Genomic DNA, 13,471 nt, shown 5'->3' on the forward strand with positions numbered 1-13,471 from the left:
GGGGAGACCTAATGCACATGCGCGACAATGGCCGCATGCGCATTATTCCTCCCATAGGAAAGCATTATTCAATGCTTTCCTATAGGGAAAATCTGACGCTGGAGGTCAGAGAGGACGCCCAGAGTCAGATAACGGACAAAAAGTCTGTTTGGATTCCGGAAGCCCTCTAGTGGCTGTCTGTTAGACAGCCACTGAGGGCAGACTTAGAGCTGCAAAGTAAACATTGCAGTTTTCTGGAACTGCAATGTTTAACATTGCAGCACTAAGTGCATAAGGGTCACAGCACCCAGACTACTCCAATTAGCTGAAGTGTACTGGGTGCCTATAGTGTCTCTTTAATATGAAAAGTCATAACCATATTTTGCTAGATTGGATACTCTTTACTTCTCCTGATAGAATCCAGGAGGCGGGCATACTCCCCAACCATTCAGCGACCACTTTCAAGTGTACTATGTGCACAATAAAGGGCACTAAATCCTCCCCAAGGTTTTAATCACCAGGTCATTCAAGAAATGTAATGTAGAATCCTTTATAAATTATCTCAAGCACCTCCCATGGCAATGATTAAGTCTAATCCCAGATCTAAACTGCGCATCTGATTTTTTTTAAATCTGGGTTCTTGCGAGTTTGGAATTGGCATACGTAAAGTGAGTAAAACTATGGCGAAATGCATGCACAAAACAACAACAAAAATGGCATATATATCTCCATGAAGAAAGGCACACGCTGGGCTTCTTGAAGAAAATCGACGTTTCAGTCCATCATAGGACAAAACACGTGTGTTGTTAATAAAGACAAATAATTTTCTTCAAGAAGCCCAGCGTGTGCCTTTCTTCGTGGTGTTTTATGTTGATTTGGCTTGATTTTTATGTTGATTTGGCACTGTGGCACTTGTACTACAAATGTGAGCGCAGGATCGTGGAATATATATATATACTTTACGTATGCCAATTCCAAACTCGCAAGAACCCAGATTTAAAAAAAATCAGATGCGCAGTTTATATCTGGGATTAGACTTAATCATTGCCATGGGAGGTGCTTGAGATAATTTATAAAGGATTCTACATTACATTTCTTGAATATATATATACACACACACACACACACACACATTCAATCCCTGGTGGACTCCAAAGGATGAGAGCACATTATGCACATTCACAGGCAGTGCAAGCTGTAGGATCTTGTCATCACTGATGACACCATAAGGTCAATCAATTGTACATGCATGACTAAGTTGCACATGCACAATGCTATTTTCCATGACAGCTAGGGATTGGCTGGATCAATGTTCCCCCCTAAGGTAGTCATGGGAAACGTAAGGATGAAAAAAAATATTACCTGCAGAATGAGAAAACCATCTATTTCAAAAGCAAAGCCTGAGACCGTTATTTCAAAGGAATGCATGTCCCTTTAATGAGAAAGCGTTAAATCATAAGGGAAAGAACACAAAGCTAAAATGCCAAAAAGGACGTCACAAAAGCACAGAATCTCAAAAAAGGCAGTCTCAAAGGTGTTAATAAAAATTAAGAAAAAAAAAACTAACATTAAAAAAATGCAAACGCATGTAAAAGCAGTTTTATTGTACGAATAACCACTGGATTTGAAAAAAAAAAATCAGTGTAAATACTTTATTTAAACATTAAAGTGATTATCATATCAAGTTCAACTTAAGGTATTTAATGTAAGTATATGGCAGGTGAAATGTTAAGGTGCATTAAAGCATAACAATCAGAATGTTTTAAATATCAGTTAGAGACAGATTGTAGTCATTACAGGGAAAGTGTTCTACAACCATGCATTGTGTTCACATGAAGTAGTGTTATTTATTAAAAAAAAAAAAAAATGCAATATACAGTAGAACTGATTTCAGCAAAGTTCTCATTAACATTTGAGCAAGAGGCATATACAGATCTTAGCTTCCTATAAAACAGACCAAATATTTACAATATTCCACGTATTATTAATAAATAATTCACAATAGATTTAACCTTCGCCTTAAGAAGCGCATTGTTTCTACAGTTACTTCTTCCAGAGCTACCACACTGCCTTCAGGCTTTGTTGGATCATATGAAATGGTCATAATGCCACAAAAATCAGTGAGTTCCATTTGGCACTTTTGAAGGCCTGCCTTGAGTTTTTCTTTCTGGGAGGGATCCTTTTTAATTGTTTTCATTTCAGGCACTGAAAATCCAATCAGCTTTCTAAGAACATTGTCACTGAAGTCCACATCTAGATATCCTGTCCCATCTGATATTTTCGCCCTAATATTCCAGTAGCCACCACTGCTAGTAAGATTGCCATTCAAAGTCACTATAAATGCCTTAAGATTTACTAGTTTCATCTCCGTACATTTGTTAGTCAATATAAGTGACAAGTATGTGAATGGAGGATTATCAAAATTATTTTCATTCATAGATGTATGACTGGTATGTGTGGTTACAGATGTGGTTTCAGCTGTGTTTGGACATTTTCTTGTTGTTAAGCTTTGATTTCTATTTATTGCTAAAGGCTGATCCATGGACATTTCCTCTAACTCACGCTGAACTTCCTCCTCCAACAATAAATCATCTTCCAAATCATAGTCTTCTTCCAACCCAACTATTCTGTTTACCTGAACAGTGTGAGTTGACCCAGAAATACTGCCTTGCCTAGATCTTGGGTTTGGTATTTGCGGAGTTTCTTGACGTGATGTACTCTGAGCAGACAGAGTGGACTCTAGAATCCTCCCTTGTCTAGATGATGAGTGTTCCATTTGCTGCGTTTCAAAGCGTGAATTCTCATTCTGGCTATAAAACCCACTGTCTGGGACTGTTCCATTGTTAACAGTGAATTCATCATTGACATCAAGGCTTGCCAAAAGATCTTCATCAGACAATCCTAAGGCTTCTCCTAATTCATCATTACTCCTTGCAGAAACCTGATCTTGAATATTTGAACTCTGAGGTAAAGGATTTTCCTCTACTCCAATCAATCTGGATAGAATTTTGTCTTGTGTATACTCCGCGCCTAGAGCTTCCACTTCTCCACCTAAAACTTTCATATTCTCTGATTTAAGAAGAAGGACACCCAAGCGACAAACAATGGTGCCTTGTAACAAGATTTTGGTACCTGGTGGAAGGTTACAATTAAGCATCGGAAGAGGTTGGTATTCCATCCCCTGGATTTGTTGTATTCCATCAGTAAGTTGTATCATGAGCATTCTATTTGGCTTAGTTTCCCATGGTTTCTGAGAAACCTGAGTAGTAGCTGTAACTTGTTCATTTAAGTTGTCCCTTCCTCTTATTTTCTGAAGCTGTGAATATGCAGGTAGGCTCACATCCACCAGGGAATCTATTTGAATTGCATAATAACCACTGAGTTCACATTTCAGAGACTCCAGTATTCCAACAGGTAATACTGGGTACTGTAAATCCCTAAGATCTGTTAGAAGCCACTGCTCAAAAACCTGTTTATTAATTTCTGCTTGTGACAAGGAAGAGGTGTTTTCTTCTTGGATCCAACTGATGCAAGCTTCTAGCCACTGGTCTGGAACTTTAACATGCCAGGTAGATGAAAGCCAGGTTTTCACTCGAACAGGTACTGCAGCGGTGTTCATAATTTGTGAAGGTCCTAGATTTAAACAAGATTGAAAAAATCCATGAGAGAGCTGTATGTGTGAAGGATTATGCAAAACACACGTATATTACTGCAGCAAATGTACTATTCTCAGACTATTTTAAAAATGAGTCAATCCAACATATGTTGCTCGTATGTACCACATTTTCCAATCTACATATAAATATACATCAAGCACGATTCAGGGAATAAAAGTCAAGTAAAACATTACCAGCCAGGCAATCTTTCTAAAGGGACACTGTAGGCACCTAGACACTTCAATTCATTGATGTCGTCTGGGTGCAAAATCTCATCACCCTTAACCTTGAACATGTAATTATTGCATTTTTTATAAACTGCAATAATTACCTGCTAGATTTAACTCCTCCTCTAGTGGCTGTCTACCAAACAGAGCCTTGACAGAGGTAAAAGCTAAAGTGCCAGGGAAACAAGTTTGTTTTCCTGGCACTATAGTTTCCTTTTAAAGATGAACGCAGTACACAGCCCTTTGAATCACCATGGTAGAATGAGCACACTCCGTCATGTCGGTTGCGATATTCCGAGATTGCCTCTGAAACAAGTTGGCCAAAAGAGTCTGAAAGGTTCCCAATCAGGTATCTCGGCATGCCAAAGTGATTGGTTCTAGGCTGTGCATGCTGCATGTCTGTTATTTGACCCTACATGTCCCTGAAATATCTGATAAAAGTACACCTGTAGAATATTGTTGTACTATGGGGCAGTAGTAGGACATACATGAACTGTGAAATTCTACATGAAAAGGAAGCATGTGTGAAAAAACACAAAATACTAAATATAACCAGTAGATCTTACAGAAATTGGTGACACAACGTTTAACCCCTTAAGGACCAAACTTCTGGAATAAAAGGGAATCATGACATGTCACACACGTCATGTGTCCTTAAGGGGTTAAAGGGAAACTGTAGGCAGAACAGCAGCTTAATCTAATTGAAGTAGTTATAGTCGCTGGAGTTCCCTGGCACCATCCTTCCATTTAGTTTGAAACCATCTTTAATGTTTTAATGCTAAAAGAGTCTCCAGCAGCCCATGCAATCTGTGCTTTTAATTCCAATGAGAAAGTATTAGTATAAGCAGCAATGTGCAGCACTCAAGCAGCTAAGAGTGTCAGTTGACCATTTTAAGCCCATTACAGATGACCATTGTTGATATGGGGAAAAGAAAATGTGTTACTATCCACTTATAGTCTATCAAGTTAACATATAACATAGCAAAGCTGTAATTTTGTTTAAAGGATAGCATTATGTGTTATTTTTTTCCATTTTCATGCACCCCTTTCAACTGTATGACTTTGCAAAAGTTAGCCTGCAGTGACTGCATCAAGGCTTCAAGACCACTACAGGAGATGAAATGTTTTTTTAAAGTGTCCAACCCGCAGTATACTCTTAAGATATATTTACCTAGATCTGTAGTCATGCATGTGTAGGATCAATTGCATAACAAGTGTATAAATCATACACAAAATACCCATACTTTTCACAAAGATTAAAAATATACCCACATAAATATTTATCAAATACTGACTATAGACACTAGAAGTTACAGGTAAATTAAAGTCACCAGAACAACTACAGATTATTGTATTGGTGAGTATAATCATTCCCTTATCAGAGAAAATACAGTGTTTACATTACAACATAGGAACACATCCACCAGCCACTCCTCAGAGGTGCTTCCTGTGTCAGTGCTACTTGACATTTAGTGTCTCTACCCTCTGCATGAAGACACTGACCTTTCCTCATAGATATGTATTAATTCAGTTCATCGCTATGAGGAGATGCTGATTGGCCAGGGCTGTGTTTGAATTGTGCTGGCTCTGCCCCTGATCTGCCTCCTTAACAGTCTTAGCCAATCCAATTCTTTCTTAAAGCGGCACTGTCATGCCGAACTTACCTTTCCTCAATCTCTTCCTCTTCTACCCCTCTCTCAGGATCTGTTCTTCTTTTCTTCCTGTCTCCTTTAGTTTTCTTTAAAACCATAAGACAAAGTAGGGACTCTTTGTCTTATGGGATTCCTCCGCTTGACCAGCTCTGACCAGCGGAGGAGCAAAGTGTGCTTCATTTCCGCTGGTCAGAGCAATTTTCCCATGATCCCTAGCTTTCCTCCCTGTTCCCACAATGCTTCCTGTCAGTATTGCCAAACGTCCTGTCACTTAGACAGAACGCCGGCAAAACTGCCGAATTGCATCCTAACAGAATTCTCCATTGGTGTTAGGATGCAATTCGGTACTTTGTTTGTATCGGAATTTCATTCTAATGAATGAAACTCCGATCCTATTCATTGCCGCGGCTGCATCTTGCAGCCGCTTAGTAGATAACTCCCTAATTCCCACGGTATCAGGGAGCTATCTACTAAAAGGCTGAAAGACCTGAATTGGTCTTTCAGCCAACTTTACTAATACTAAGTAAAGATTACTTAGTATTAGTAAATAATATGCCCCTACTCGCTATACCGCGAGTAGGGGCATGTCTAGTAAGCAGTGAGCAGCCTGTGGCTGCTCACTGTAAAAAACAAAAAAAACAATAAACACCCCCCCTCCCCTGCGCGGGGTTAAAGATTGGGGGGGGGGGGGACCTACTGCCCCCCCCCAGCCCCCACCCCTGCGCGGTGGGTGGGGGCCCTAATAAAACAATAAGGGGGGGGGACCTACTGTCCTCCCCCCCGGCCCCCACCCCTGAGCGGTGGGTGGGGGCCCTAATAAAACAATAAGGGGGGGGACCTATTGTCCTCCCCCCGGCCCCCACCCCTGAGCGGTGGGTGGGGGCCCTAATAAAACAATAAGGGGGGGGACCTACTGTCCCCCCCCCGGCCCCCACCCCTGCGCGGTGGGTGGGGCCCTAATAAAACAATAAGGGGGGGGGGACCTACTGTCCTCCCCCCCCGGCCCCCACCCCTGCGCGGTGGGTGGGGGCCCTAATAAAAACAATAAGGGGGGGGACCTACTGTCCTCCCCCCCCGGCCCCCACCCCTGAGCGGTGGGTGGGGGCCCTAATAAAACAATAAGGGGGGGGGACCTATTGTCCTCCCCCCCTGGCCCCCACCCCTGCGCGGTGGGTGGGGCCCTAATAAAAACAATAAGGGGGGGGGGACCTACTGTCCCCCCCCCCTGGCCCCCACCCCTGAGCGGTGGGTGGGGGCCCTAATAAAACAATAAGGGGGGGGGACCTACTGTCCTCCCCCCCTAGCCCCCACCCCTGCGCGGTGGGTGGGGGCCCTAAATGAACCCCCCCCCCATCAAGGTGACTAGGGGTCCCAAGCCCCTAGTCACCCCCCACCCAAAACATTCTATCCCCTACCTACCCCCCTCACCCTAATAATAGTGAGGGGGGAATAAAATAACTAACCTGTAAAAAAAAAAAAATTAAACTTGCCATTTGACGTCTTCTCTTTTCTAAATTCTTCTTACTTCAGCCCCCCAAAAGGCCAAATAAAAATCCATAAACCCGTCGCACTTTAAAAAAACAAAACAAAAAAAACGAGCGCAAACAAAAATTAATCCATCTTCACCCATGGAGGGCACGCCGCGTACTGAGCTCCGCAGGGCGGGTCAAGGCTTATAAAGCCTTGCCCCGCCCTGCAATTAGGCTTAGAACACAATGATTGGTTGGTTTAAGCCAATCAGAGTGCTCTGTGTCATTTTACACAGCGTGGGAAAATTCAAAAGAACTTTCCCACGCTGTGTAAAATGACAGATCACTGTGATTGGATGGTTTTCAAGCCATCCAATCACAGTGCTCTGTGTCATTTTACAAGCGTGGGAAAATTCCAAAGAACTTTCCCACGCTTGTAAAATGACACAGAGCACTGTGATTGGATGGATTTCAAACCATCCAATCACAGTGCTCTGTGTCATTTTACACAGCGTGGGAAAGTTCTTTGGAATTTTCCCACGCTTGTAAAATGACAGAGCACTGTGATTGGATGGCTTGAAAACCATCCAATCACAGTGATCTGTCATTTTACACAGCGTGGGAAAGTTCTTTTGAATTTTCCCACGCTGTGTAAAATGACACAGAGCACTCTGATTGGTTTAAACCAACCAATCATTGTGTTCTAAGCCTAATTGCAGGGCGGGGCAAGGCTTTATAAGCCTTGACCCGCCCTGCGGAGCTCAGTACGCGGCGTGCCCTCCATGGGTGAAGATGGATTAATTTTTGTTTGCGCTCTGTTTTTTTTTTTTTTTTTTTTTTTTTAAAGTGCGACGGGTTTATGGATTTTTATTTGGCCTTTTGGGGGGCTGAAGTAAGAAGAATTTAGAAAAAAGAAGACGTCAAATGGTAAGTTTAATTTTTTTTTTTTACAGGTTAGTTATTTTATTCCCCCCTCACTATTTTTAGGGTGAGGGGGGTAGGTAGGGGATAGAATGTTTTGGGTGGGGGGTGACTAGGGGCTTGGGACCCCTAGTCACCTTGATGGGGGGGGGGTCATTTAGGGCCCCCACCCACCGCGCAAGGGTGGGGGCCAGGGGGGGAGGACAGTAGGTCCCCCCCCCTTATTGTTTTATTAGGGCCCCCACCCACCGCTCAGGGGTGGGGGCCAGGGGGGAGGACAGTAGGTCCCCCCCCTTATTGTTTTATTAGGGCCCCCACCCACCGCTCAGGGGTGGGGGCCGGGGGGGAGGACAGTAGGTCCCCCCCCTTATTGTTTTATTAGGGCCCCCACCCACCGCGCAGGGGTGGGGGCCAGGGGGGGGAGGACAATCGGTCCCCCCCCCTTATTGTTTTATTAGGGCCCCCACCCACCGCGCAGGGGTGGGGGCCAGGGGGGAGGACAATAGGTCCCCCCCCCCCTTATTGTTTTATTAGGGCCCCCACCCACCGCGCAGGGGTGGGGGCCAGGGGGGGAGGACAATAGGTCCCCCCCCCCTTATTGTTTTATTAGGGCCCCCACCCACCGCGCAGGGGTGGGGGCCAGGGGGGAGGACAATAGGTCCCCCCCCTTATTGTTTTTATTAGGGCCCCCACCCACCGCTCAGGGGTGGGGGCCGGGGGGGAGGACAGAAGGTCCCCCCCCTTATTGTTTTATTAGGGCCCCCACCCACCGCGCAGGGGTGGGGGCCGGGGGGGGGGGGACAGTAGGTCCCCCCCTTATTACCATTTTTTTTTTTTACAGTGAGCAGCCACAGGCTGCTCACTGTTTAGTGGACATGCCCCTACTCGCGGTATAGCGAGTAGGGGCATTGGGGAGATTTTAATCTCCCTTGTCCTATTATGGGGGTCATATTGACCCCCATAGAGTGAGGGGGGACATGGGGGGCTTAGGAAGTGGCGAGGAGCACTGCTCCCTGCCGCTTCTATAGTTACATATTACAAGGAGGGAGCTGCACGCCGGTAGCTCCCTCCTTGTAATAAACTGAACGAACAAACTAACACTGATACACAGTGTTAGTTTGTTCGTCTGATTTTTTCTATTCATTCATTCGTCTGTCTGATGAATGAATGAATAGATGAAATTCCCGTTCGCATGTCCAGGTGTTTCACTGGGCATGTGCGGGAATCTCACAGTCTGTGTAGTGTGGGTAGATGACGTATCCCACAGGGACTTCACCTACCCACACAAAGATGGCGGCGCCCTGAATAAAGATCGGGGCAGAAGATAAAGAATTAAAAAGAGGTAATGTCGGGGGCTTAGGGGCATTTGGGGGTGACTAGGGGGTCGATTGGATGTAGTGGAGGCGGGAGGGGGGTTAAAAAAAAACGGGATTCGGCATGACAGTGCCGCTTTAAGCATTGTGATTGGTATTGAGCAACGCTTCTGATGATGTCAGCCAAGCAGGCAGACCAGGGGCAGAGCCAGCAGCAGCAAACTAGAGTAAAGATTAAACTTTATTTATGGAGGGTAAAGGGGGAGCAGATGGTGGTTTAACACTATAGGGTCAGGAATACGTGTTTGTGTTTCTGACCTTATAGCGTTCCTTTAAAGGGACACTATAGTCACCTGAACAACTTTAGCTTAATGAAGCAGTTTAGGTGTATAGAACATGCCCCTGCAGCCTCACTACTCAATCCTCTGCCATTTAGGAGTTAAATCCCTTTGTTTATGAACCCTAGTCACACCTCCCTGCATGTGACTTGCACAGCCTTCCATAAACACTTCCTGTAAAGAGAGCCCTATTTAGGCTTTCTTTATTGCAAGTTCTGTTTAATTAAGATTTCCTTATCCCCTGCTATGTTAATAGCTTGCTAGACCCTGCAAGAGCCTCCTGTATGCGATTAAAGTTCAATTTAGAGATTGAGATACAATTATTTAAGGTAAATTACATCTGTTTGAAAGTGAAACCAGTTTTTTTTTTCATGCAGGCTCTGTCAATCATAGCCAGGGGAGGTGTGGCTAGGGCTGCATAAACAGAAAAGGTGATTTAACTCCTAAATGACAGTTAATTGAGCAGTGAAATTGCAGGGGAATGATCTATACACTAAAACTGCTTTATTTAGCTAGTAAGTAATTTAGGTGACTACAGTGTTCCTTTAACAAAACATACTAGATATTGTTATTTAGTGTTAGTGAGGACTTATAAAAGGCTCCAACATTAATATATTAGAGCTCCAACAACTAAATGTTGTCAACAAATCTCAGAGATTATTCATTCTGCGCATGGACACTGGGCATGTTTTCTCATTGTGTTACTTCTGTTGCAAAAAACTGTTATTGTTACAATAGTACTTTGAAAAAAGAAAATTGTGAAATGTGTTGTTCAGTTTTAATTTTTAATATCTAGTTTGGAGTTTTCAGCATGTATAAGTTCAGCTGCTGTTTTACACGGATGAAGGTTCCGGAATGTTTCTAGTGTGACACAGGTGCTTAACCCCTTTAGGACGGAGTCAATAGTGCACGTTCTGATCAAAACAAAACGTAAACAAAAACTGGAATTTGCGCTATATGTCTATTCATCCGTAATTCACCGCTGTCACATTAAGTGCACCCCCACTTATTATATATCATTTTGTTCAGGAGAAACAGGGCTTTAATTGATCATTAACTATTCATTTATGGAACATAATTTATTATGAATAAAATGTACAAAAAAAAAAATGTAAGAAAAAATTATTTTTTTTGATTTGTATTTCCGTCTGACATTTTAGCTGTGAGTGTCATAATACGGTTTTACTGCAAAAAATGCACATATTTGTAATCAGCGATGTTTGCCCTTTAAAAGGACATGAATCAATTGACAATCTTTTCTAAACCTGTAACGTTCACAAGGGAACCCTAATACGCAGACAGGACAGAGCAGAGAGAATTGCAATACCGTTCCTTAGTATGGTGGGGTTATGCAAAAAGGGATAGTCAAAACACGAGCCGAGGTCAAGGGAAACAGAGACGGAATAACGAGAGACAAAGCCAAATATCAGTAACCAGGAAATCCAAATAACAAGTGCAACGCTCAGGGGTAAACCAAAGACCACAACAGGGCACTAAGGCAAGGGAGAGGTTAGATTATATACACAGGGTGTGTCTAATTGGCTAATCTCCAATTAGTGTTAATCACAACACTTAGAAGGAGTTTCTTCCTTCCCTTGTGGTCTCTGAGGTCATCAATGTGTGCCAAGTCACATGACCGGGTGCAGCACACATATAAGGAAGCTGCACTGGAGCGTGTAGCGTCAGACACGCTGCCAGCCTGGAGACAGGCACCAGATGACGCCGCTCGCTGTAAAGAGGTAAGCAAGGTAGCCGCGAGCGGTGTAGGGGCCAGGGACCTGACATAACCCCCCCACCCCCTTCCGACGACCACCAGGAGTGCAGGAAGCTGAAGGCTTCAAGGGAAAACGAGCATGGAAGGTCCTAACAAGACGAGGGGAGTTCAAATCAGAGGCGGACACCAGGAACGCTCCTCCGGGCTGTAACCCTGTGAACCAGGTACTGTAAGGTGCCCCTGAAGAAGCGAGAGTCGAGAAGGGACCGCACCTCGTACTTCTCGCTAGAGTTGTCACGGACAGGGCCAGGGTGCCTAACAGGCCTCGAATACCGGTTACACAGGAGGGGCTTCAGAAGGGAGGTATGAAACGTATTAGGGATGTGCAGGGATGGAGGCAAGTCCAGAGTGTAAGAGACAGGATTAACCCTGTGCAAGACTTTATAAGGCCCAATATATTTCGGTGCCAACTTCCTGGAGGGGACACGGAGGCGTATGTTTTTCGTGGACAGCCATACTCTGTCACCCGGCACATAAACGGGAGCCGCAGCCCTATGATGATCAGTGAACTTTTTCTGGGATTCCACAGCACGTGTTAGAGCAAGGTGGACCCAGTCCCACATCTCCCAAAGAGAGGCTTGGTGTTCGTCCAAAGTGGGTATTCCCTTGTTGGAGAATACACCGGGAAGGACATGAGGTTGTGCACCTTAAGCCACCTGGAAAGGACTCATGCCAGTGGAGGTATGGGAGGCTGTGTTTCTGGCAAACTCAGCCCACGGGAGGAGACGGGACCAATTATCTTGATGCTCGTTCACGAAACAGCGTAAATTGAATTCCAGTGATTGGTTCGCTATTTCAGTAGCCCCGTTTGACTGTCGGTGATAAGATGAGGAAAAGGACAAGAATATACCCATTTCAGTAGAGAAACCCCTCCAGAATCGTGAGATAAACGGAGGGCTCCTGTCAGAGACAATATCGATGGGTATGCCAAGAAGCCGGAATTCCTCTTTTGCTAAGACATCCGTTAAATGCGCAGCAGAAGGAAGCTTCTTCAGCGGAACAAAGTGAGCGCTCTTAGAGAACATATCGGTCAGCATAAGAATGACCGTGTGACCCTCGGAGGGGGGGGGGGGAGAAGATCCACTATAAAATCCATGGACAGGTGCGTCCAAGGCGTCTTGGGCACTGAGAGTGGCATAAGGAGACCAGGTGGCTTGCTTGTGGGAGACTTGGCCTAAGTACAAATTTGACAAGCCATAACGTACTCTTTGACGCCCCTCCTAACAGAAAGCCACCAGAACTGTCTTGTTATATTATCATAAGTTTTTGTGATGCCTGGGTGTCCCAATGTTTTGGACCTATGAAACGATGTCATGACTTTTTCCCTGTCCCTTCCCTGTACAATAAACAATAAACCTGTAGGTGTTTTAGGTAGTGCTTGGCTTTGATATCTCTTCACTTGATCTAAAAAAGAGGGAAGAGATAACCAGGTGTGTAGCTGCAATAATGTTGGCAGAAGAGACTATGGGTTCTGGAGGGATGGGGTCGACCTCCAGTGGTTCAAGTTGCCTGGATATGGCATTTGCCTTAATGTTGCGGTATCCAGGTCTGTATGTTATGGTATACTGGAAGCAAGACAAAAATAAGGACCACCTAGCCTGGCGAGAAAACAGACGTCTGGCTTCGGCAATGTAGGAGAGGTTCTTGTGTTCTGTAATCAACAGTGCAGGGTGTTAAGAAACTTCCCATAGGTGTCTCAACTCTTTAAATGCCAAAACTATGGCCAGCAATTTCCTGTTCCCCACAGCATAGTTTTTTTTCTGCATCAGACAGTTTCTTGGAGACAAAACAACATGGGTGAAGAGGATTGTTGTGGGTTTTTCTCTGAGAAAGTATTGCACCAACACCTGACAGACGCATCAACTTTGACAATAAAGGGCAGCGAAGGGTCAGAGTGGTGCAAAACAGGAACTGACATATACGCTTCTTTAAGTGTTTTGAAAGCCTCAAGGGCTTCAGAACTCCAAACACAGGGATTACCCCCTTTTTTGATCATCTTGGTTATTGGGGCTACTACAGAGGAGAAATTCTTTATGAATTTTCTGTAGTAGTTCGCGAAACCCACAAATCTTTGTATGGCCTTAAGTCCCTGTGGAAGCGGCCAATTCTTGATGGCTTCCATTTTCATAGGGTCCATACTGA

General features: G+C 44.3%; 1 protein-coding gene across 1 annotated transcript in view; it reads right to left on the reverse strand.

Annotated features, from left to right (window-relative positions):
- Window positions 1-1,617: 1,617 nt before the first annotated feature.
- RMI1 (RecQ mediated genome instability 1) overlaps window positions 1,618-13,471 on the reverse strand; it is a 29,184-nt gene continuing 17,330 nt past the window's right edge. The window contains exon 2 of the mRNA XM_063454996.1: window positions 1,618-3,612. Coding sequence (XP_063311066.1) covers window positions 1,976-3,598 — 1,623 coding nt within the window. The 5' untranslated portion in view covers window positions 3,599-3,612 and the 3' untranslated portion in view covers window positions 1,618-1,975. The remainder of the gene's footprint in view (window positions 3,613-13,471) is intronic.

This window comes from Pelobates fuscus, chromosome 5 (assembly GCF_036172605.1).
Source record: "Pelobates fuscus isolate aPelFus1 chromosome 5, aPelFus1.pri, whole genome shotgun sequence".
Classification (NCBI taxonomy): domain Eukaryota; kingdom Metazoa; phylum Chordata; class Amphibia; order Anura; family Pelobatidae; genus Pelobates; species Pelobates fuscus.